We start from the raw sequence: 21,662 nt of genomic DNA on the forward strand, positions 1-21,662 counted from the left end.
TTGACAAAGGAAAAAGCTAAAGGCAAGGCTAAAAAGAAGACTAAATATCGTACAGACAACACATCATCGTTGGTCAATATACAAATAGCTATGATAATGTAACACCTTAAGCATCTACTAATGCAATGTTGTCATGGATGTGTCTGTATTTTGATCCAAAATGTACATAGATACTCTCTCGATTAGCAAATAGTGTTGATTATCTGATTTCAACTTGTAGCACGGGCTGTCTCTACCTAGTATAGAAACAGAATATCTGAGATAACTAATAACAAATCTAGCACAACAACAACAACGATAATAACATACTCAGTGAAATTTCACAAAGTGAGATCTGGGGAGGATAGAGTGTACGCAGATCTTACTCCTACTTTGGGAGGTACAGAGGTTGTTTCCATAGACTCTCGGTACAAGGATAATAACAAATCCAGTATTTTAATCAAATATTTAAATCTTTAATACACCAAATTCAGGGGCGTATGTAGCATTGAAGGTGGGTCCAATTGAAATCCTAACTTTTAACACGGAACATAAATTTATGAGTAAAAACTTATTAAAACTGTAATAAATAGTATGACGTAAACCAATAACTTTTAAACTACAAATGGTTCAACTAAAAATCCTGAAAAATTAAACTATAAAATTTAAATCTTGAATTCGTCTCTATCAAATTAGCAATAGCATAGTAATACTTATCTATACAAACTTTTGTAGAAACCTTGGAAAATTTGGGGGGCCCAAAATTATGGGCTAAAACAGCAGCTTCAGCTGCCCCTGCTTTGTCGAATCCTGCCGAGCCGTCCATTTGCGGCTGCTTCCTGCTGGTTCAAATTTTGGATTATCATTAAAAATTAATAAATAAGATGCATATTTAATCATAATATAGTGTATAATTTTAATAGATTTGAAAAAGAGTAATCAATATTGAGGGTAAAAAAGGAAAAAAAATATGTGACTTTCTCTTAATATGATAAAATGAATATGTAAAAATAAAAATTTATTTTTAATATAGTGGATAAATAAAAATAAACGGAGAAAGTACATATTATGTGGGCTCTACTGCTATGTGTGGAAACACCTTTGTCGATAATTTCATTTCAAACGTGCCTCTCCATTATTGCATCTATTTTTGGCCTAATTCAATGTCTTTGCAGATTTACCTTTAGTTATTGCGCAGATTTACCTTTAATTATTGCATCTATTTTTGGCCTAATTCAATGTCTTTGCAGATTTACCTTTAATTATTGCATCTATTTTTGGCCTAATTCAATGTCTTTGCAGATTTACCTTTAATTATTGCATCTAATGTGAAATAATTGACGCTGAACTTTTTCACTATTTTCACTGTTTTTTCCCACTTTTAGTACATTCAAATAACTGAATATTTTTTCTAAAAATTATAACTAAGCATGACTCAATCTTCAACTCTTAATTTCAAAATTTTCAAATAAAGTGAAAAATATTTGATTTCTATTGCCAAACACCTACTTAATACTCTCTCCGTTCATTTTTACTTGTTCATGTTTTGACACACAATAAATAAAAAGACAAATTTTACTACAGTATATCACCCTTAATTACTATACATCGTCCAAATAATTGAAATCAATCAAACATACTTTAGAAGCTATGTAATCACTAATAATTTCTTGAAGTTTCCAGCCGAACAATTAATAATATGGGCAAAATAGGTATGAAATAAAAAATTATCTCTTAATTTTCTAAATTGAAGAAGTAAAAAATAAACATTTATTTTTAGTATGTTGGATAAATAAAAATGAAAGCAGGGGTATGTAACTTCGTGAACAATGACAATATGAAACTCCTCAATATTGCCTTTGCCAGCTTAGAATATTCATAAACTTTAATACATAATGCAATTGAGACGAGCACGTGAAGTGAATTTTGAATGTGTATAGTGTGCTGCGAAATAATCTGATGCATAAGTTTCATCTTTGTTACGATGAATTTGGTGGGAATATATTTAAATCTTTTAACATAAGTTTAATTCATTGGATTCAATAATATCTGCGCCCTGTCCAATGATTTGAAAATGAAAGTCGAAACATTCATAAATATTAATTTGTGAATTCAGTTAATTATAATTATCGTATATTAACTTGATGTTATTTTTCTTACAAATATAATAAAGTTTCAAAAGCAAAATCAATAGTCAAACAATACCTTCAGAGAAAGAAATCTAACCACTTTTCCATTGGCCAAACTGATCGAGAAGGATAGAATTTTGTGGTATTATTTTGGATGATAGCAGGACATGAAATTAGAAAACTGTTTTAATTTTTTGAAATTTGGTTTTCAATCTTGTATAGTTATGAAAATCTCCGTATTAAAAAATGTATCTTGATAATTGTTCAGGTAATTTTCTGTATTTAAAATAATATCTTGTAATTCGGAGAGCCACCATACTAGAATGAGTATAGGTCATTTTTTTTCCTTGGATAATATATTAATAAGAGTACTTAATGTGCATTATTACATGGAAGTGGGAGTATCGGTCATTAATGACGTGGTTAAGTCGATTAGGACAATTGGAACATAAAATCATTAACAGTAACAACAATAACGACGTACCCAGTGAAATCCCACAATGTGGGGTCTGGGAAGTGTACGCAGACCTTATCTCTACAATGTAGGGAGACTTGTTTCGAAAAATCTTCGGCTCAAGAGAAAGCATGGAAAATAAGGTCAGATAAGGACAACATGGAAAATAAGGTCAGATAAGGACAAGTAATTCAAAGCAATATGAAAATAAAATAGTGCAAGATCAAAGACCATGGTATACAATCTTCAAAAATCATTAACAGTAAATAAAGAAAATCTTCAATAGAAAAATATAGCCCACCAACATTTTATGAAAGTAATCCCACAAAAAGATTACTCCCTTGGTCTCAAATTATTTGTCGTATTTCTCTTTTACACGCCTTTAAAAAAAATATTAATTAAGAGGGAGTTTCGACTATTTTACTCTTATTTAGGTCTTAAGATATAATCTCACTTTATTGAATATTATTTTTTATGTGTCATCTCTTTATAATTTAGGTGTTTGTAGTCTTCAAGAACGATTATTACTCCCTCTGGTCCATAATAAGTGTCCTTTTGGCTTTTTAATTTTGGTCCAAAATAAGTATCCATTTATATAATCAAGAAGATGTTAATTATTTATTTTCAAATTTACTCATGTTAAGATAATTTGAGTGTATTTTTATGTAATCAAGAAACTTCATTAAATAAGTACTGTCTAATTAAGGGCAAGTTAGTCAATTTTTTTTCTAGAAGTTAGTATTTTGTTAAGGAGTGTATCAAAGGCCAAAAGAACACTTATATATTATGGTGACCGGAGAGAATACTAAGGGCAAAATGGGAGAGAAATGATTTATTTTGTCTTGAATATAAATAATTTAAGACAATTATTTTTAGAAATCATGACATATAATTTGAGAAGAAGGGAATACTTTCCGGAAATAGGAAAGTTATTTGAATAACTACTCACTTGGACACTTGTCGTCCCAGTTGCACTATAAAATACCTCATTTGCACTATAAAATACCTCACCATATAGCAGCAAAAATCTCAAATTGGTAGTAATTAAAGCTAGGAAAACCACTGGGAAAGAGAAAAGTATGAGTCAATTAGCAATGGTTCATACTACTATTACACGTCCGTTGGCAAATTATCACCCTAGTGTCTGGGGAGACTATTTTCTCTCCTACACTCATGAACTCACAGTATGTGCCCACTCATATATATCTTTAAAACATTGCATTTGCTGCTATTTTATGTAAAGGTAGTAAAACAACACTGACGATTAGTTTTATAAATTTGGTGCAGGAAATTAGTATGCAAGAAAAAGTTGAACTTGAAGAGTTAAAAGAAAAGGTCAGGAAAATGTTGGTGGAAACACCCGATAATAGTACACAAAAACTTGTATTGATTGATGCAATCCAACAACTGGGAGTGGCATATCATTTTGAAAATGAGATTAAATCATCCATTCAGAACATTTTTGATGAATTCGAACGGAATGAAAATGATGATGATGATGATCTGTACGTTGTTGCTCTTCGTTTTCGACTAGTGAGACAACAAAGGCATTACATGTCTCCTGGTATATCGTATATCTTAGAATTACAACTTCCTTTTCTTTTATTATTTTAATATTGGGTTAAACTTTCAACTATATATAGGTTTTCTATGCACTTGAGAAGTTCGTTGCTTTTGAGTTTGTCATATAGCAATAAAGATATTGGCGCTCATATATGGTCAAAAGTAAAATGTTGATGAGGTGTGATCATCATGTCTAAACATAAAGTTGCATTTAGAATTTAAACTTTATGAATTCAAAATTATTACAGATGAGGCTTAGTTTTAAACTAAAAAGAAAACATTTAAGTTTAGTTAGCCCTGGGATAATTCAACTAAAAATGAAAGAGCGCATGATCTTTATTTCACTTGCAATTAGATGTAACACAGTGAAATTTAATTTGTTAATCCTCTTAGAAGTCAATTGAAAAAAGATAATCAAGAGGAATATTTCTTGTGGAATGTCTAGCTTCTGTAGAGATATAACTATTGTTAGAGTCCAAACTTCAAAATGAAATCCATCATCTTTTCAAGACCAATCTTGTCAAATCATCAAGATTAAAATAATACTAGAAGCGCAAGTGTATCTAAATCCATGAGAACTGGTGAAGTCCTTCAACCTGCGGTCTTCCAAACCAAGATGTTAATCCTTATTACCTTTCTGACGATGGAATACCAAAAGAAAATTTGACCATAACCTTTTTTATAGTTGCACAACTTTATGTATTTCTAATTTAACTTTCATTATATTAGAAATTACATCATGATATCCACACATAATAATCCATACTTTATGAGGTGTCATAGACCTTAACGTTTGATTTTGGCACATAACTTTTAATTTGAGTCAAACTTTTAACGATAGCAACCAACATATAATTATTATTAACACACACATACACATATATTGGGCTTTCTACGTCTTTTTAACTAGTTTAATCTCTCACATGATAATAATTAAGCAGATGTATTCAAAAAATTCATCAACCATGATGGGAAGTTCAAGGAAACTCTTACTAAAGATGTGCTAGGATTATTAAGTTTATATGAAGCAGCACATCTAAGAGTGCATGGGGAAGACATTCTTGAAGAAGCTCTAACTTTTACCATCACTCATCTCGAGTCCATGGGCCCTAAATTGGACAACTCACTCAAGGTCCAAGTTAGTGAAGCCTTGAGCCAGCCCATTCATACAAATGTACCAAGAGGTGGAGCAGGAAAATACTTGCGTATTTATAGAAACATTGAAGGACATAACAATTTACTTTTGAAATTTGCGAAATTGGATTTCCACATTTTGCAAAAGATGCACCAAAGAGAGCTTAGCGAACTTACAAGGTATATATGAATATGGTACATACTTCGTGATGTAAATTATAGTATTCGTGTGCTATATTAAAACGTAACTAACCATTAATATGTTTGTGTATATACATATTATATGTAGGTGGTGGAAAGACCTGGATTTTGTAAACAAATTTCCATATGCAAGAGACAAACTGGTGGAGTGTTACTTTTGGGCAACAGAGGTGTTTTTTGAGCCTAAATATAGATGTGCAAGAAGAACGTTAACAAAATTAATCGTTATCATCACCATCACTGATGACCTCTATGATGCTTGTGCAACTTATGACGAACTTGTGCCTTTCACTGATGCAATCGAGAGGTGAAAGTATAACCTTAATAATCAATCTTTGTCATTTCCCCGTTGTTGAGTAAGAATTAAGTGTTATTATGCATGTATATATCAAGTATAGTAGTACTAGTTATCGTAAAATGATATGTAGAAGTAAAATATATACTATCAACTAGTGGACTTTGATACAAACCCCTGACGTGCAGATGTGACATTAGTGCTATGGATTCGATATCGCCCTATATGAGACCTCTTTATCAAGTCTTTATGGATTATTTTGATGAAATAGAAGAAGAATTGACCAAAGACGGCAGAGCAGAATGTGTCTACTATGCAAAAAATGAGGTAAGCTTGCTTATTAACTCGACCTCAGTAATTGGTTAAACTAACCGACAGAGAAGAAAAACAAAAGTAAAAGATAAAACACTTACAATTTTTCCGAAAGAAGCTATGGAATATGCTTCGCAACCTAGACCTTTGTGGTCCGCTCTTTCCAGAACCCCGCACATAGCGGGAGTTTAGTGCACCGAGCTAGCTACTTTTTTTTATGATGTGTATATGCTTCTTATTCTACTTGTTAACTTTTTTCTTCTTCTGATATTTCCTTCTTCATTAGGCGAAAAAGTGGACCAAAAGCTATCTTAAGGAAGCCGAATGGTTGAATGCTGGCACTATTCCAAAATGCGAGGAATATAAGAGAAACGCTACTTTAACTATTTCCATTCAGATGATTATTGTTACCTCTTTGATTGTTATGGAGGAATTTATAGCCAAAGAGACTTTTGAATGGATGATAAATGAGTCTTTGGTCGCTCGAGCTTCATCACTAATCAACAGATTAAAGGACGATATTATTGGACATGAAGTAAGTATGCCAACATATTCCTTATTAGCATTCTTTAACTGCCCCTAAAGTTATGAGTAGTTCTCGTTGCCTTTTTGGAGGTACATTTGGCACGAGATGAGAAATAGATACATTTTAACATGGATAGGCTAATTAGTCAGCAAACAGAGTTTTAATTATGCAAGAATACGTAGGTTTTGATTACTAGAACTATCTATATTTAAAGAGTGTATTGGCTTTAAAAGTTTTAGAACATTTAAGTTTAAACTTAAAAAAAGATGTTTAAAGTTTAGACGTATAGTTGTATTGCACATACTAAAATCTATTTCATGCAGCACGAACAACAAAGAGAACATGGAGCTTCATTCATTGAATGCTACATGAAAGAATATGGAGCTTCAAAACAAGAGGCATATGCTGAGGCTTTGAAGGAAATCACAAATGCATGGAAAGACCTAAACGCAGAATATCTACGTGCTACTGAAGTACCAACGATTGTCCTCGATCCTGCCTTAAATCTTGCACGCCTTGTAGAAATTCTTGAAGGGGATGATTTTACAAATTCGAAAAACAAGCTTAAAGACGTCATCACCTTGTTGTTTGTTGATTCTGTCAATAGTACATCATGTGGATAATCGTGTTGATGTGTACCATTCATCAAGTGCTTAACTTTAAGCAAACAATATCATGGTTCCAAAACCTAGAAATATTTCTAAGTGATTGCTGAAATTGGGGGGTTGCTGCTTTCTATTAATGTTTGAGAATAGTTGTCTCAGCATATCAAGAACATTAGTTCATGTGTGTTGTCTTTTTTACTCATATTTTCGTTTAATAAAATATAAGCGATGAAGTCGTATTGAGTCCGGTTTCAAATATGTTGTTGATGGATGTTTTAATCTCATTGCAAGCATATATAGCTTTTCTTTAGAACATAACCACGTTAAGCGGCTTGACTACTTCAAGTTGTTCAAGCCTCGAAAGTAATGATGCAAACATTAAAGTAAAAGAAATAAAAACAAAGGCTTCTATACGACTTTGTAGAATCAAATAAGAAAATAATTTCCATTTTTATCATTTCTCATATTATGTTGAATTCAATTTTAAAGCAGTGACAATTACATTCTAAAACTAAAAAACTTTTTCCTTTTACTTTGAATTTAACTAATGAGATTGAATAATATTCTTTCCCGTACAAAGGGTAGAGGTTTGAAAAAAAAATCGAGACATTCACAAAGAGAGCTGTGTCATTTCTAGCATTATAATATGATTCTATTGCTTGAATCTGTAGGCTTAATTTGCATGGAACTCTTTGTTTGTTAGGAAAATAGGTTTCAGAAGTTGGAAAAATAATCTGACTTTTGAATCCTCACGTTAAATTAATATTTTCCTTGTCTTTATGATCTTTAGAAAACATCCAGGCACTGAACATTAAATGTCATTTCAAATTGACCAGCAGAGACGCTGGATTAGGTGACTTTTCATGATAGTCTACTTCAAAATGAATACACAGCATCATTAAATAAACTGCAATAGTTGATAAAATAACTCCCTTAAATTTATTAAGATTGTTAGAAAATAATACATGGGGAAGAAGATGTGGCTATGATAGAGTAATCTAGATTCAGCTTTGATAGAGTAATCTCTGTCCTTAAGACCTTAACGTTAAATTTTGGCAGATAACTTTTAATTTGAGTCAAACTTTTAACGATAGCAACCAACATACAATTATTATTAACACACACATACACATATATTGGGCTTTGTACGTCTTTTTAACTAGTTTAATCTCTCACATGATAATAATTAAGCAGATGTATTCAAAAAATTCATCAACCATGATGAGAAGTTCAAGGAAACTCTTACTAAAGATGTGCTAGGATTATTAAGTTTATATGAAGGAGCACATCTAAGAGTGCATGGGGAAGACATTCTTGAAGAAGCTCTAACTTTTACCATCACTCATCTCAAGTCCATGGCCCCTAAATTGGACAACTCACTCAAGGTCCAAGTTAGTGAAGCCTTGAGCCAGCCAATTCATACAAATGTACGAAGAGGTGGAGCAGGAAAATACTTACGTATTTATGGAAACGTTGAAGCACATAACAATTTTCTTTTGAAATTTGCGAAATTGGATTTCTACATTTTGCAAAAGATGCACCAAAGAGAGCTTAGCGAACTTACAAGGTATATATGAATATGGTACATACTTCGTGATGTAAATTATAGTATTCGTGTGCTATATTAAAACGTAACTAACCATTAATATGTTTGTGTATATACATATTATATGTAGGTGGTGGAAAGACCTGGATTTTGTAAACAAATTTCCATATGCAAGAGACAAACTGGTGGAGTGTTACTTTTGGGCAACAGAGGTGTTTTTTTAGCCTAAATATAGATGTGCAAGAAGAACGTTAACAAAATTAATCGTTATCATCGCCATCACTGATGACTTCTATGATGCTTGTGCAACTTATGATGAACTTGTGCCTTTCACTGATGCAATCGAGAGGTGAAAGTATAACCTTAATAATCAATCTTTGTCATTTCCCCGTTGTTGAGTAAGAATTAAGTGTTATTATGCATGTATATATCAAGTATAGTAGTACTAGTTATCGTAAAATGATATGTAGAAGTAAAATATATACTATCAACTAGTGGACTTTGATACAAATCCCTGACGTGCAGATGTGACATTAGTGATATGGATTCGATATCACCCTATATGAGACCTCTTTATCAGGTCTTTATGGATTATTTTGATGAAATAGAAGAAGAATTGATCAAAGACGGTAAAGCAGAATGTGTCTACTATGCAAAAAAATGAGGTAAGCTTTGCTTAAAAACTCGTCCTTATTAATCGGTTAAACTAACTTACAACGAAGAAAAAGAAAAGTAAAAGATAAAACACTTACAGTTTATCCGAAAGAAGATATGGAATATGATTCATACAATAAACTCTTGTGGTCCGGCTATTCCCGAAACCCCGCGCGTAGCAGGAGCTTAGTGCACCAAGCTACTTTTTTTCTTCTTCTAATAATTCCTTCTTAACTAGGCAAAAAAGTGGACCAAAAGCTATCTTAAGGAAGCCGAATGGTTGAATGCTGGCACTATTCCAAAATGCGAGGATTATAAGAGAAACGCTACTTTAACCGTTTTCATTCAGATGATTATTGTTACCTCTTTGATTGTTATGGAGGAATTTATAACCAACGATACTTTTGAATGGGTGATAAATGAGTCTTTGGTCGTTCGAGCTTCATTACTAATCAACAGATTGAAGGACGATATTATTGGACATGAAGTAAGTATGCCAACATATTTTATTATTTGCATTCTTTAATTTCCCCTAAAGCTATGTGTAAGGTCTTGTTTTAGCATTTTAATATTACAATGCCCACAAAATTTGACCATACATTTCACGTGATAGCAGCCAATGTTTTTCACATTGGTAGCAGCCACAAAACAACAAATTTGGTAAATCCTTTGACCATACATTTCACATGATAGCAGTCAATGTAGCAGCCACAAAACAACAAATTTGGTAAATGTTTCACACGTTTTTGTGGTAAAAAAAAGTGACTACTATACCTTTTCATCCACTATAAAAGGATGAATTATTATTCTCCATAACATACATTCAAATACATAGAAAAAATCCTTAACTTGTGAGAGTAGAAAGGAAAAATATATATCCTTTGGAGAATTCATAAAAAGTGAGGAAAGTAAAAATAAAAGAGTTTATTAGTTGAAGGAAGGTGTTCTTTTGGTGGAGCTTTGGGCTCAACATCTTGTCCAGAGTTAGTTGAGTTATACGACGTATTCGGGCTGTTGTATCCTGGAGGGGACAAGTCAGAAAGATTACTGCTGGACCGGTAAATTTGCTGCAGTGGGCTTGAATCTCCTTAAAGAGAGCGAGATATCCGCGCCTCAGCCATAAAAAATTTTTATTGCTTCATTGTTATTTTTCAATTGTAATTGTAATTTCACTGCAAGATCACCAACAATTTTAAGGAGAATTCAAATGGCTACAATTGAAAAATCGGCGGATGTCAAAGTAGGAGATCTTAACAAGCTATTTCGGTTCAACGGTACTCAATTTAAGAGATGGAAGGGTAAAGTACTCTTCTACTTAAGTCTTCTCAATGTTTCTTATGTATTAACTGAGAAGAATTCAAATAAAATAGACAACACTTCCATGAATGATGAAGAACTTATTTCTCTTCAAGAAAAAACTGAACAGTACGATGAAGATTCATACAAGTGTCGGTATTATTTACTTAATTGTCTATCAGATAATTTTTATGATTATTATGATAGAACTTACTCTACTGCAAAGAAAATATGGAAAGCGCTGCAGAGTAAATATGATACCGAGGAGGCTGGAGCGAAAAAATATGCTGCTAGTAGATTTTTTCGTTTCCAAATGGTGGACAACAAATCAGTGGCAGACCAAGCCCAAGATTTTATAATGATCGTTGGAGAGCTCAGGTCCGAGGATATAAAAATTGGAGATAACCTTATTATTTGTGGCATAATAGATAAACTTCCACCTTCATGGAAGGAATTTCAAAAAACTATGCGCCACAAACAAAAGGAAACCTCTCTTGAGACGTTGATTATGCGAATCCGCATGGAGGAAGAAGCAAGGGGCCAAGATGCACTTTTGCAAACAGAACAGAGCAACTTACAACCCGTCACAAATAAGGTAAATTTAATTACTTCAAATAATGTTGCTCCTAATGCTAACAAAAATACCTCTATGAAGCCTAAGAAGAAAATATTTAAGAAAAATAACGGTAGACCTCCCAAGAAAAATAATGGTGGTATCAACCAAGCACAAAATCAACAAACACAAAATAAAGGACCATGCTTTGTCTGTGGCAAGAGTGGGCATATTGCTCGATTTTGCAAGTTTCGGAAACGTGGTCCTGCACCTCAGGCAAACGTTACCGAAGAGCCACTTGTGGCGATGATAACAGACATAAATATGGTTGAAAATGTTGATGGATGGTGGGTTGATTCTGGTGCAAACCGTCATGTCTGCTATGACAAAGATTGGTTCAAAGTGTATACTCCATGTTGACACCCAATTTTGTCCCGCCTCTCCTCCGAAATACCTATTTATGCTTCTAATATTTTGGAAAATTAAAAAAATATATATATATTTATATTTTTACTATAATTATTAGCCTTTTATCAATACCGGCGTTTCATTATTCTATTACAGTTACTAACCATAATAATAATAATAATTATTATTATTATTATTATTATTCACAATTTTTTATCATTTCGACATTTTACCAGCTTACGCACACGCATCGCATTTATCTTTGCATAATTAAATAATAGTGTTTATTTACTGTGGATTTTCGAAATATTATTGCACGGCTATTACAACGCCATTTTTATCTGAGCACCAATAATTGCATATTTTATATTAAATAATATTTTAATACAAATTATTTAAATAAGCCTTTATTTTCCCAATCAACTCATATTATTTTCGGACCAATTCACAAAACTAGTCCACATTTAATTTATGTGGCCACATTTTAATTCACCCCAGCCCATATATTTTTAGCCCAACAAAACACACTATCTGAACTGACCCGGTCCAGCCCAATGATCCGACCCGGGTCAGTTGAAACAAAAGAACCCTAGGGTTCTTTCACTCTCCTTCGCCGCCTTCCCCCTTTTCCCTCCCGCTCCCTTCTCTCTCCTTCTCTCCTCTCCACCATTCCTCTCCCCCCCACTTCCGTTTATCTCCCCCACGCTTCTGCCACCCCACGTTCTCCTGTCCCCCTGCTCCTCTCTCTCTTCCTCAAAAAAACGAAAACCCTAGCCCCAAATCCTAAAAAATCTAGCTATAAATAATCGTTCCTAGAACATATCTAGGGGGATTTTTTCGATTGAGGAAATTACCGTAAGAAAGAAAGGATCTTTGATTCAAAAGGTCCCCAAGAACAGCTTGTTTAGACGGAGAAATCCCCTGAAAATTAAGGTTCGGAAATCGCAAGAATCCCCTTACAAAAACGAGTTCTTTTCAGTGCCAGAAATCCTCTAAAAAAGGGTTTTCAGTCGACCCAAAATCCCTACGAGATATTTTAGCAGTCACAATATAGTTCAAATATCGATTTAAAAATACTACACGTTTTCCATTCTCTTTTCGCTGCGTCGGATCCGAGTGGATACTAACTCGGAGAATTTGAAGTGTTTCGAGGCAGATCGGAGATTCGAGGCCTCACTTCGCTGCACCCGAAGAAGGTAAATCCCATTCCTTCCCTTTTAATTTTGTATGTTTATGTGTTTGTATGGTTTAGTTCGATGTTCAACTTAGCTGTAGTAGTAGATGAGTCATTATTACATTTTAGTTTAGTTTAGATATTGTCGGATGTTGCTGTTCATTTAGTTCAAGATGTTCGGCTTATTTGGACATAGTTTGTTTGCATGCTGAGAATTCAGTCTGGTAAATTGTATGGATTTATTTGGAGTCTCATTCCTAGTTAATCTGGTTAATGATCAGTCTAGGCACATATAATATTTCTGTTGTTTATAGTTGTGCATGTTAGTTTAATCAAGTTAAACCTAGTCAATCTAATATAAATTGGCTAAATAGTCTTTAAAGGAATACAAATATTTAAAACCAATTCTGTCATTTTTTTTGGATTCTATATTTGGAAGAAGGAAGTTTCAATTTGGTTGAGGTCGTTGTTTCCTTACTATGATTTTGACACTCCCCTGCCTTGAATGAAATTTACTTGCTTGGTTCTTTTTCATGTATGATGCTATCTCCCTGTTATTTGCATGAAATCAATTAGGTGCTCTCTTCCCTTAGTATGTAATACACCTTCCATTAGTTAAATTTTAGCAAATGCTTTGAGTGCTTAGACTACTTATGTGATTCGTTTGGTCAGTCACGATTTAGTTCATGTTTGTGTTTGTGGCATTATGCACGATTAAGCTTAAGTTAATCCTGTTTCTAACACTGTAGTCGATCAGCTCTATGCTCTGCCTCAATTCGGGTCAATCATGTGCTAGCTGGGTCTGTATTGATTATTTAGTCTTCATTTTATTGGTTCTATGCATTAATTTCTAGTTTGTCAATTAGGTGCATGTGTTTATTTTTAGTGGATCTGCAGTGTCTCAGTTTATTGTCTTATCTTGATCAGTCATACGTATTCAGTTTTAAAGCAGTTTAAGTATAGTTTGTGTGTCAAAAAAATGATTGTTCACAGATCAGTTCAGTAGCTGTTGGGTTGTGCCATACAGGTCCAACTTTGGTTGTTTATGCATCAGTTAACCTGTGGTTTTGCTTGACTATATTTTTATATGATATCACATGTTATAGTTTATGATTATTCCTCATATAAATTTAGCAGAAATCATGTTGGATACAAGCATAGATACTTATTTAGATATCTTAGTAGTTTAGGATAACATTGAATGTTGTTTCAGTTTGATGTCCCTATGTGATTCATGAATGCATTAGTGTTAGTTTAGGTCATCCACAAGGAGTCTGTACAACTGTTTAATCTGTCCTTACATATCTGGTGTCTTCATTAAGTGATGATTTGAATTAGAACTGGCCTCGTATGTCGTTGTTGTCCAAATGCAGTCATGTCACCTGTTTTCTGGATGGTTAACTTGTGTGTGATGTCTAAGAATGTCTACTCACCCTTTTTTTTACTGATGTATGAGATGCTATCATATGTTTGAGATGTTTTACATGAACACTTTGGTTCTGAATTTCTGTTCATCTTAAAGGCTGTGTTGGCGTACTTCTAAACACATTAAATAAGACCATATTTAGCGACATCACTGGTATCTTTCTGTGTTTACCAATTCCTGTGATTTGAGTACTTGTCCTTGTCTAAATTAAACAGTGGTCTTATATGCTTATATCCTATCAGTGCTAGTTTGTAGTTTGCCTCCTGCAAAATCAGTATCCCTCACATGCCCTAGAGGGTCTGATGTTTGGTCTGCTTTTGTCTATGTTCAAAAATGCCCACTGTTAGCCATTAGTAATATCGCGCACTTGCTGGCCTCTCTGTGTGTTTAATATTGGGATTGATGGGATTTTATACAGTTTGAAGTTTGGCATATGTTATGGTGTGGGTAGTACACTTTCTTTTAGACTATACATATACTATATATGCAAATGCCAAGTTTAAATTCTTCAAAATGGACGAATATCGTGAATCTGCTTAGTCTATATGAGGTGCATTCCGTGTGAGTAGATATGTTAGCGAGTCCTGGGTATAGTTGGTCGCCAGTTTGTCATCTTTCTCTGATCGTGCGAATTTGATGTGTTGCTGCAAGCATATATATATCAGTTGGAATATGTATGTGAACCTATATTACAAGTATGCTCACGGAAACACATTCATATGGATACATGGTATACATATAATTTGTGGGGTTGTTTAAATTTGTATTTTTTTTTCTTACCTGTAGCCTTATTGATTATATACTAATTTTGTTTCTTTCATTTTTTTCGCATGAATCTCGCATACAAGTCCAAAGGACTCGTCTCCCTCCGCACGCGGTGTTGGGCTAAAAGCCCAACGAGATCTTCTCTCGGTCCATCCATGTCCACAGCAAAAACGGAAAACATAAATGTTGGGCCAAAGCCCAACAAGCATGAACAGTGCGCAGTAGTTGACAAACGGGCTGAGTACATTCTCCCCAACAGCAGCTTGGTCCAGCAGCCCATTTAACTCATTTGCCTCGTCTATTTTATTTTGTGCATTTAATTTGTATTGCATGACTAACTCTTTATTTTGTTTTATTTTCTTAATTTAGATAAAACCCTAGATGAATTAATAGGTTTAGTTTTAATATTGGGTAGTTTAGTTTAAGGAAGACTAACCATTAATCCCATAAGTTATGATTTTCTTCTCATGCTTTTATCTTATTTGAAATAATCAATTTGCAAAATGACATGATTATATATTTTAAGTAAAGGGAATCACATTTTATCATAAACGTTTCAAAGCGTCACGAATACGCAATTATCAGTATATTTTTATAGATAACCTTTTCAAATTTGAATCAATCATGCATATTTTAGCTAAGCGTAATTATCATAGTTAATAAGAAAATGATAAAGAAAATTCACTTCCTTTTGAATCCTATTCATAAGCTTAGATTTTTCTACATTGCTATAATCAAATAATACGATTTATTCAAAGCTTAAAAGTGCTAAATCCTTTTTCTCAAAAGCTATTATTTATAGGCAAAATATCATAATTTCTACAAGTATTATTTTAAATAGCATTATTTATTACTTTCATTTAAAGTCTAAGTCATATTTATAAGTTTTATTTTTAAGTAGTATTTAAAGTCCTCTTTTGTGCAAATTATTTTATCTTTCATAAATCTTAACTAACATTACTTTCCTTTAAGACCCAAGTAATACCTGTAAGTCATTTTAAAATTTGAACATTGTATCTCACCCTATTTAATTAACCTAAGTTGGCCGGATAACCGTAAGTTAACGGATTCTAAAGGATGCCTAACCCCTTCCCTTTAGGATAATATAGAGCCCTTACCTAGAATCACACTGGTTAAGCAGATTATTAATTGAGGTTTAGTTTTAACTTTGCCTTAGTTAACCTTTAGGTGTCCTAATTCACCGTTAAAATAATTAGGTGGCGACTCATTATAACAAAAAATAGGAATCACCAATATGTTGTGCTCCTGATTTAACTTCCGGGTTAAAATGGGGTGTGACACTCCATTTGAGGAGCCCAAAACCATCATGCTTGGTGATTCTCACACTACTCAAGTGCTTGGAAAGGGAGATGTCGAGTTGAGCTTTACCTCAGGAAGGGTGTTAACTCTAAAAGATGTACTTTTTACTCCTTCCATGAGAAAAAATTTGATGTCTAGTTTTCTTCTTAATAAAGCAGGCTTCAAACAGATTATTGAATCTGATCAATATGTAATACTGAAAAAAGGTATTTTTGTGGGAAAGGGGTATGCTTGTGATGGGATGTTCAAGCTGAATGTTGAAATAAATAAAGTTACTAATTTTGTTTACATGCTTTCTTCCACTAATTTTTGGCATGCTCGTTTGTGTCATATTAATAATCGTTATGTGGGAATCATGAGTAGTTTAGGATTAATCCCAATGATTAAAAAGGATTTTGAAAAATGTGAGGCTTGTAGTAAAGCCAAAATCACAAAAAGGCCTCATTTCCAAGTTGAAAGAAAAACTGAATTATTAGAGTTAATTCATACTGATATTTGTGAACTTGGAGGAATTTTAACTCGTGGAGGAAATAGATATTTTATCACTTTTATTGATGACTTTTCTAAGTATACATATGTTTTCTTAATGAAAAATAAAAGTGATGCTTTTGAAAATTTTAAAAATAAAAAGAATTAGAAGTGATAGAGGCCGTGAATATGAGTCTAACGAGTTTAATTCTTTTGTTAGATCGTTGGGAATAATTCATGAAACTACTCCACCTTACTCTCCTGCATCTAATGGTGTAGCGGAGAGAAAAAATAAAACTTTGGTTGAGTTGACAAATGCCATGCTTATTGAGTCTAGTGCACCTTTAAATTTTTGGGGTGAAGCTATTTTAACTGCTTGTTATGTGTTGAATCGTGTGCCTCATAAAAAGACTAAATTAACACCATTTGAGTTGTGGAGAGGTCACAAGCCAAATTTGGGATATCTAAAAGTTTGGGGTTGTCTAGCTTATGTAAGGCTAATGGATCCCAAAATAAGTAAATTGGGTAAAAAAGTTACTACTTGTGCTTTTCTTGGTTATGCTTCAAATAGTACAGCCTATAGATTTTTTAGCCTTGAAGATAATATACTAATAGAATCATGAGATGCTATTTTTCATGAAAACAAATTTCCATTTGATTCTAAAAATAGTGGGGGTCATAGGACTAACGAAAATATTTTGTCACTACCTAGCTCTTCTACTCCTGTTTTGAAAAATAAAGAAAGTGATGATTTTGAGTTAAGAAGAAGCATAAGAGCTAGAGTAGAAAAAGATTTTGGTCTTGATTTTTACGTTTTTAATGTTGGAGATGACCCTCTCAATTTACAAGAAGCTTTATCTTCACATGATGCTATTTTTTGGAAAGAGGCTGTAAATGATGAAATGAAGTCACTTATTTCCAATAAAACTTGGAAGTTAGTTGATTTACCACCGGGTTGTAAAATAATTGGGTGTAAATGGGTCCTTAGAAAAAAGTTAAAACCGGATGGCTCTGTTGATAAATATAAGGCTAGACTAGTTGCTAAAGGTTTTAAACAACTAGAAGGCCTAGAATTTTTTGATACTTTTTCTCCGGTAACTAGAATTACATCCATAAGGCTTTTAATTGCTATTGCTGCAATTTTTGATTTACACAATCACCAAATGGATGTAAAAACTACTTTTTTATATGGGGACCTAAATGAGGAAATTTATATGGAACAACCCGAAGGTTTTATTGAAGCAAGCCAAGAGAGCAAAGTGTGTAAACTTACTAAATCCCTATATGGCTTGAAACAGGCACCAAAGCAATGGCATGACAAATTTGATTCCTGCATGATTGAAAATGGTTTTAAAACAAACGAATGTGATAAGTGCATCTATCACAAGTCTTGGAATAATTCACATGTTATTATTTGCCTCTATGTTGATGATTTATTGATCTTTGGCTCTAACATGAATGTTATTGATGAAACTAAAAATATTCTTAGAAGCCATTTTGACATGAAAGATCTTGGTGAGGCAAATTTAATTCTTGGAATAAAAATTACTAAAACATGTGATGGAATATTCCTTGACCAGTCACATTATGTTGAGAAAATATTGAAAAAATATAACTTACTTGATTGCAAGCATGTTATAACTCCTTTTGATTCAAGTGTTCACTTGTTTCCTGTTCAAAGTGACAATGATGTGATAAATCAAAAGGAATATGCTAGCTTAATTGGAAGTTTGAGATATGTGACTGATTGCACTAGGCCTGATATTGCGTATGCAGTTGGAGTACTTAGCAAGTTTACAAGCAAGTCAGGTAGTGAACATTGGCATGCCATAACGAGAGTTATGAAATATTTAGTTGGTACAAAAACCTATGGCTTGTTTTATAAAAAATATCCTGCTGTACTTGAAGGCTTTACTGATGCAGATTGGAACACTTTATCTGGTGATTCCTGTTCTACCACTGATTATATCTTTACGTTGGCAGGTGGTGCTATTTGTTGGAAATCAAAAAAGCAAACTGTTATTGCTAACTCTACCATGGAGGATGAACTAATTGCTTTAGCTTCAGCTAGTGAAGAAGCGAATTGGTTAAGAGATTTATTATTTCAAATTCCTTATTTTGAAAAACCAATTCCTCCTATTTTAATTCATTGTGATAGCACCGCTGCAATTGGTAGAGTTCAAAACCGTTATTATAACGGTAAATCCAGATCTATAAGGAGAAAACACAGTACTGTGAGATCATATTTGACAAGTGGTACCATTAATGTTGATTATGTCAAATCTTGTGATAATCTTGCAGATCCACTAACCAAGGCCTTGGCAAGAGAAAAGGTCTGGAGCACATCGAGGGGGATGGGATTGAAGCCCATAACTTCATGAGTCGTATATGAGGAAACCCAACCTGGGGACTAGAGATCCTATAACCAGGTTCAATGGGAAAAACGAATCATATGATGACTTGTTGAGAAAAATGCACTATTTTATTTATTCCCTCCCTATGATGTAAGTGCATTATTATGTAACAATTTGTGGAGGTTGGGTTTATAAACTCTTAATGAAACTCTGTAGCTCGTATGAGTGGGGTGTTAAGTTACAGAAGCACTCTTGACAGATTTCACCTATGTGAGTGTGAAAGTAGGCCGCTTTCTATGAGAATTGGGCTCGTTCTCAAAAGCACTCATGAAAAACCGGGATAGCACAAGGCCGTAATGTGCTGGCTATTAAAGCTCATGTCAACACCTTGATTATTATGTGTAAGCGGTAATTCTTTATTTCCCTAAAGCAGTCATAGTTCAAGTCTGAGACCACTACGGCTCTGGAGTAAAGATTATTGTTTTACTAAGTGGAGGTTCAATGCAGAGCACACCTTCATTACGCATATTAATCTACCTTCAACTGATAAACTCTCTTATGTTAATATTAAAATGAGTGGGGGATTGTAAGGTCTTGTTTTAGCATTTTAATATTACAATGCCCACAAAATTTGACCATACATTTCGCATGATAGCAGCCAATGTTTTTCACATTGGTAGCAGCCACAAAACAACAAATTTGGTAAATCCTTTGACCATACATTTCACATGGTAGCAGCCAATGTAGCAGCCACAAAACAACAAATTTGGTAAATGTTTCACACGTTTTTGTGGTAAAAAAAAGTGACTACTATACCTTTTCATCCACTATAAAAGGATGAATTATTATTCTCCATAACATACATTCAAATACATAGAAAAAATCCTTAACTTGTGAGAGTAGAAAGGAAAAATATATATCCTTTGGAGAATTCATAAAAAGTGAGGAAAGTAAAAATAAAAGAGTTTATTAGTTGAAGGAAGGTGTTCATTTGGTGGAGCTTTGGACTCAACATCTTGTCTAGAGTTAGTTGAGTTATACGACGTGTTCGGGCTGTTGCATCCTGGAGGGGACAAGTCAGAAAGATTACTGCTGGACCGGTAAATTTGCTGCAGTGGGCTTGAATCTCCTTAAAGAGAGCGAGATATCCGCGCCTCAGCCATAAAAAAATTTTATTGCTTCATTGTTATTTTTCAATTGTAATTGTAATTTCACTGCAAGATCACCAACACTATGAGTAGGTCTCGTTGCCCATTTTGGAGGTACATTTGGCACCAGATGAGAATAGATACATTTTAACATGGATAGGCTAATTAGTCATCAAACAGATACGTAGGTTTTGATTACTAGAACTATCTACATTTAAAGAATGTATTGGCTTAAAAGTTTAAGAGCATTTAAGTTTAAACTTAAAAAAAGATGTTTAAAGTTTAAACGTATAGTTGTATTGCACATACTGAAATCTATTTCATGCAGCATGAACAACAAAGAGAACATGGAGCTTCATTCATTGAATGCTACATGAAAGAATATGGAGCTTCAAAACAAGAGGCATATGCTGAGGCTTGGAAGGAAATCGCAAATGCATGGAAAGACATAAATGCAGAATATCTACGTGCTACTGAAGTACCAACGTTTGTCCTCGATCCTGCCTTAAATCTTGCACGCCTTGTAGAAATTCTCGAAGGGGATGATTTTACAAATTCGAAAAACAAACTCAAAGACGTCATTACCTTATTGTTTGTTGATTCTGTCAATAGTACATCATGGGGATAATCGTGTTGATGTGTACCACTCACCAAAACTTAGAAATATTTTTAAGTGATTGCTGAAATTGGGGGATTGCTGCTTTCTATTAATGTTTGAGAATAGTTGTCTCAGCATATCAAGAACATTAGTTCATGTGTGTTGTCTTTTTACTCATATTTCGTTTAATAAAATACAGGCGATGAAGTCGTATTGAGTCCTGTTTCAATTATGTTCTTTGATGGATCTTTTAATCTCATTGCAAGCATTTATAGCTTTTCTTTAGAACATAATCACGTTTAGTGGCTTGACTACTTAAAGTTATTCAATCCTCGAAAGTAATGTAGCAAACATTAAAGTAAAAGAAATGAAAACAAAGGCTTCAATACGACTTTGTAGAATCAAATAAGAAAATAATTTCCATTTTTATCATTTCTCATATTTTGTTGAATTATATCGAATCCATTTTCGATTTTAAACTAGTGACAACTACATTCTAAAACTAAAAAACTTTTTCCTTTTACTATGAATTTAACTAATGAGATTGGATAATATTCTTCCCCATCCAGAGGTTTGAAAAAAAAAAATCAGACACATTCAGAAAGAAAGGTGTCATTTCTAGGATTATAATCTATTGCTTGAATCTTTAGGCTTAATTAGCACGGAACTCTTTGTTTAGAGTAAACGAGAGAGCAGTGGCCCGTACCGAATTCACCTGTAAATTTCCCTCTAGGAGGGCGAAGTGTGGAACATT

The 21,662-nt window shown here is 33.4% G+C and overlaps 1 protein-coding gene and 1 pseudogene across 1 annotated transcript; both read left to right on the plus strand.

The window, feature by feature from the left end:
* Positions 1 to 3,565: 3,565 nt before the first annotated feature.
* On the plus strand, positions 3,566 to 7,437 carry LOC132610946 (sesquiterpene synthase 14b-like). The gene is made up of 7 exons (XM_060325352.1): positions 3,566 to 3,746; positions 3,850 to 4,126; positions 5,067 to 5,439; positions 5,549 to 5,767; positions 5,944 to 6,082; positions 6,354 to 6,602; positions 6,917 to 7,437. The coding sequence occupies exons 1-7, from the start codon at positions 3,642 to 3,644 to the stop codon at positions 7,214 to 7,216; spliced, it is 1,662 nt and encodes a 553-aa protein (XP_060181335.1). The 5' UTR covers positions 3,566 to 3,641; the 3' UTR covers positions 7,217 to 7,437.
* A 308-nt stretch (positions 7,438 to 7,745) lies between these two features.
* LOC132610437 (sesquiterpene synthase 14a-like) lies at positions 7,746 to 21,089 on the plus strand (annotated as a pseudogene).
* The last annotated feature ends 573 nt before the right edge of the window (positions 21,090 to 21,662 follow it).

This window comes from Lycium barbarum, chromosome 9 (assembly GCF_019175385.1).
Source record: "Lycium barbarum isolate Lr01 chromosome 9, ASM1917538v2, whole genome shotgun sequence".
In the NCBI taxonomy this organism is placed as follows: Eukaryota; Viridiplantae; Streptophyta; class Magnoliopsida; order Solanales; family Solanaceae; genus Lycium; species Lycium barbarum.

Excerpts from the sequence above, each read along its gene's own strand:
- LOC132610946 (XM_060325352.1), top strand. The coding sequence starts at position 3,642 with ATGAGTCAATTAGCAATGGTTCATACTACTATTACACGTCCGTTGGCA. Across the intron at positions 5,768-5,943 it reads TTCACTGATGCAATCGAGAG|ATGTGACATTAGTGCTATGG; the intron begins GTGAAAGTATAA and ends CCTGACGTGCAG. Across the intron at positions 6,603-6,916 it reads ACGATATTATTGGACATGAA|CACGAACAACAAAGAGAACA; the intron begins GTAAGTATGCCA and ends TATTTCATGCAG.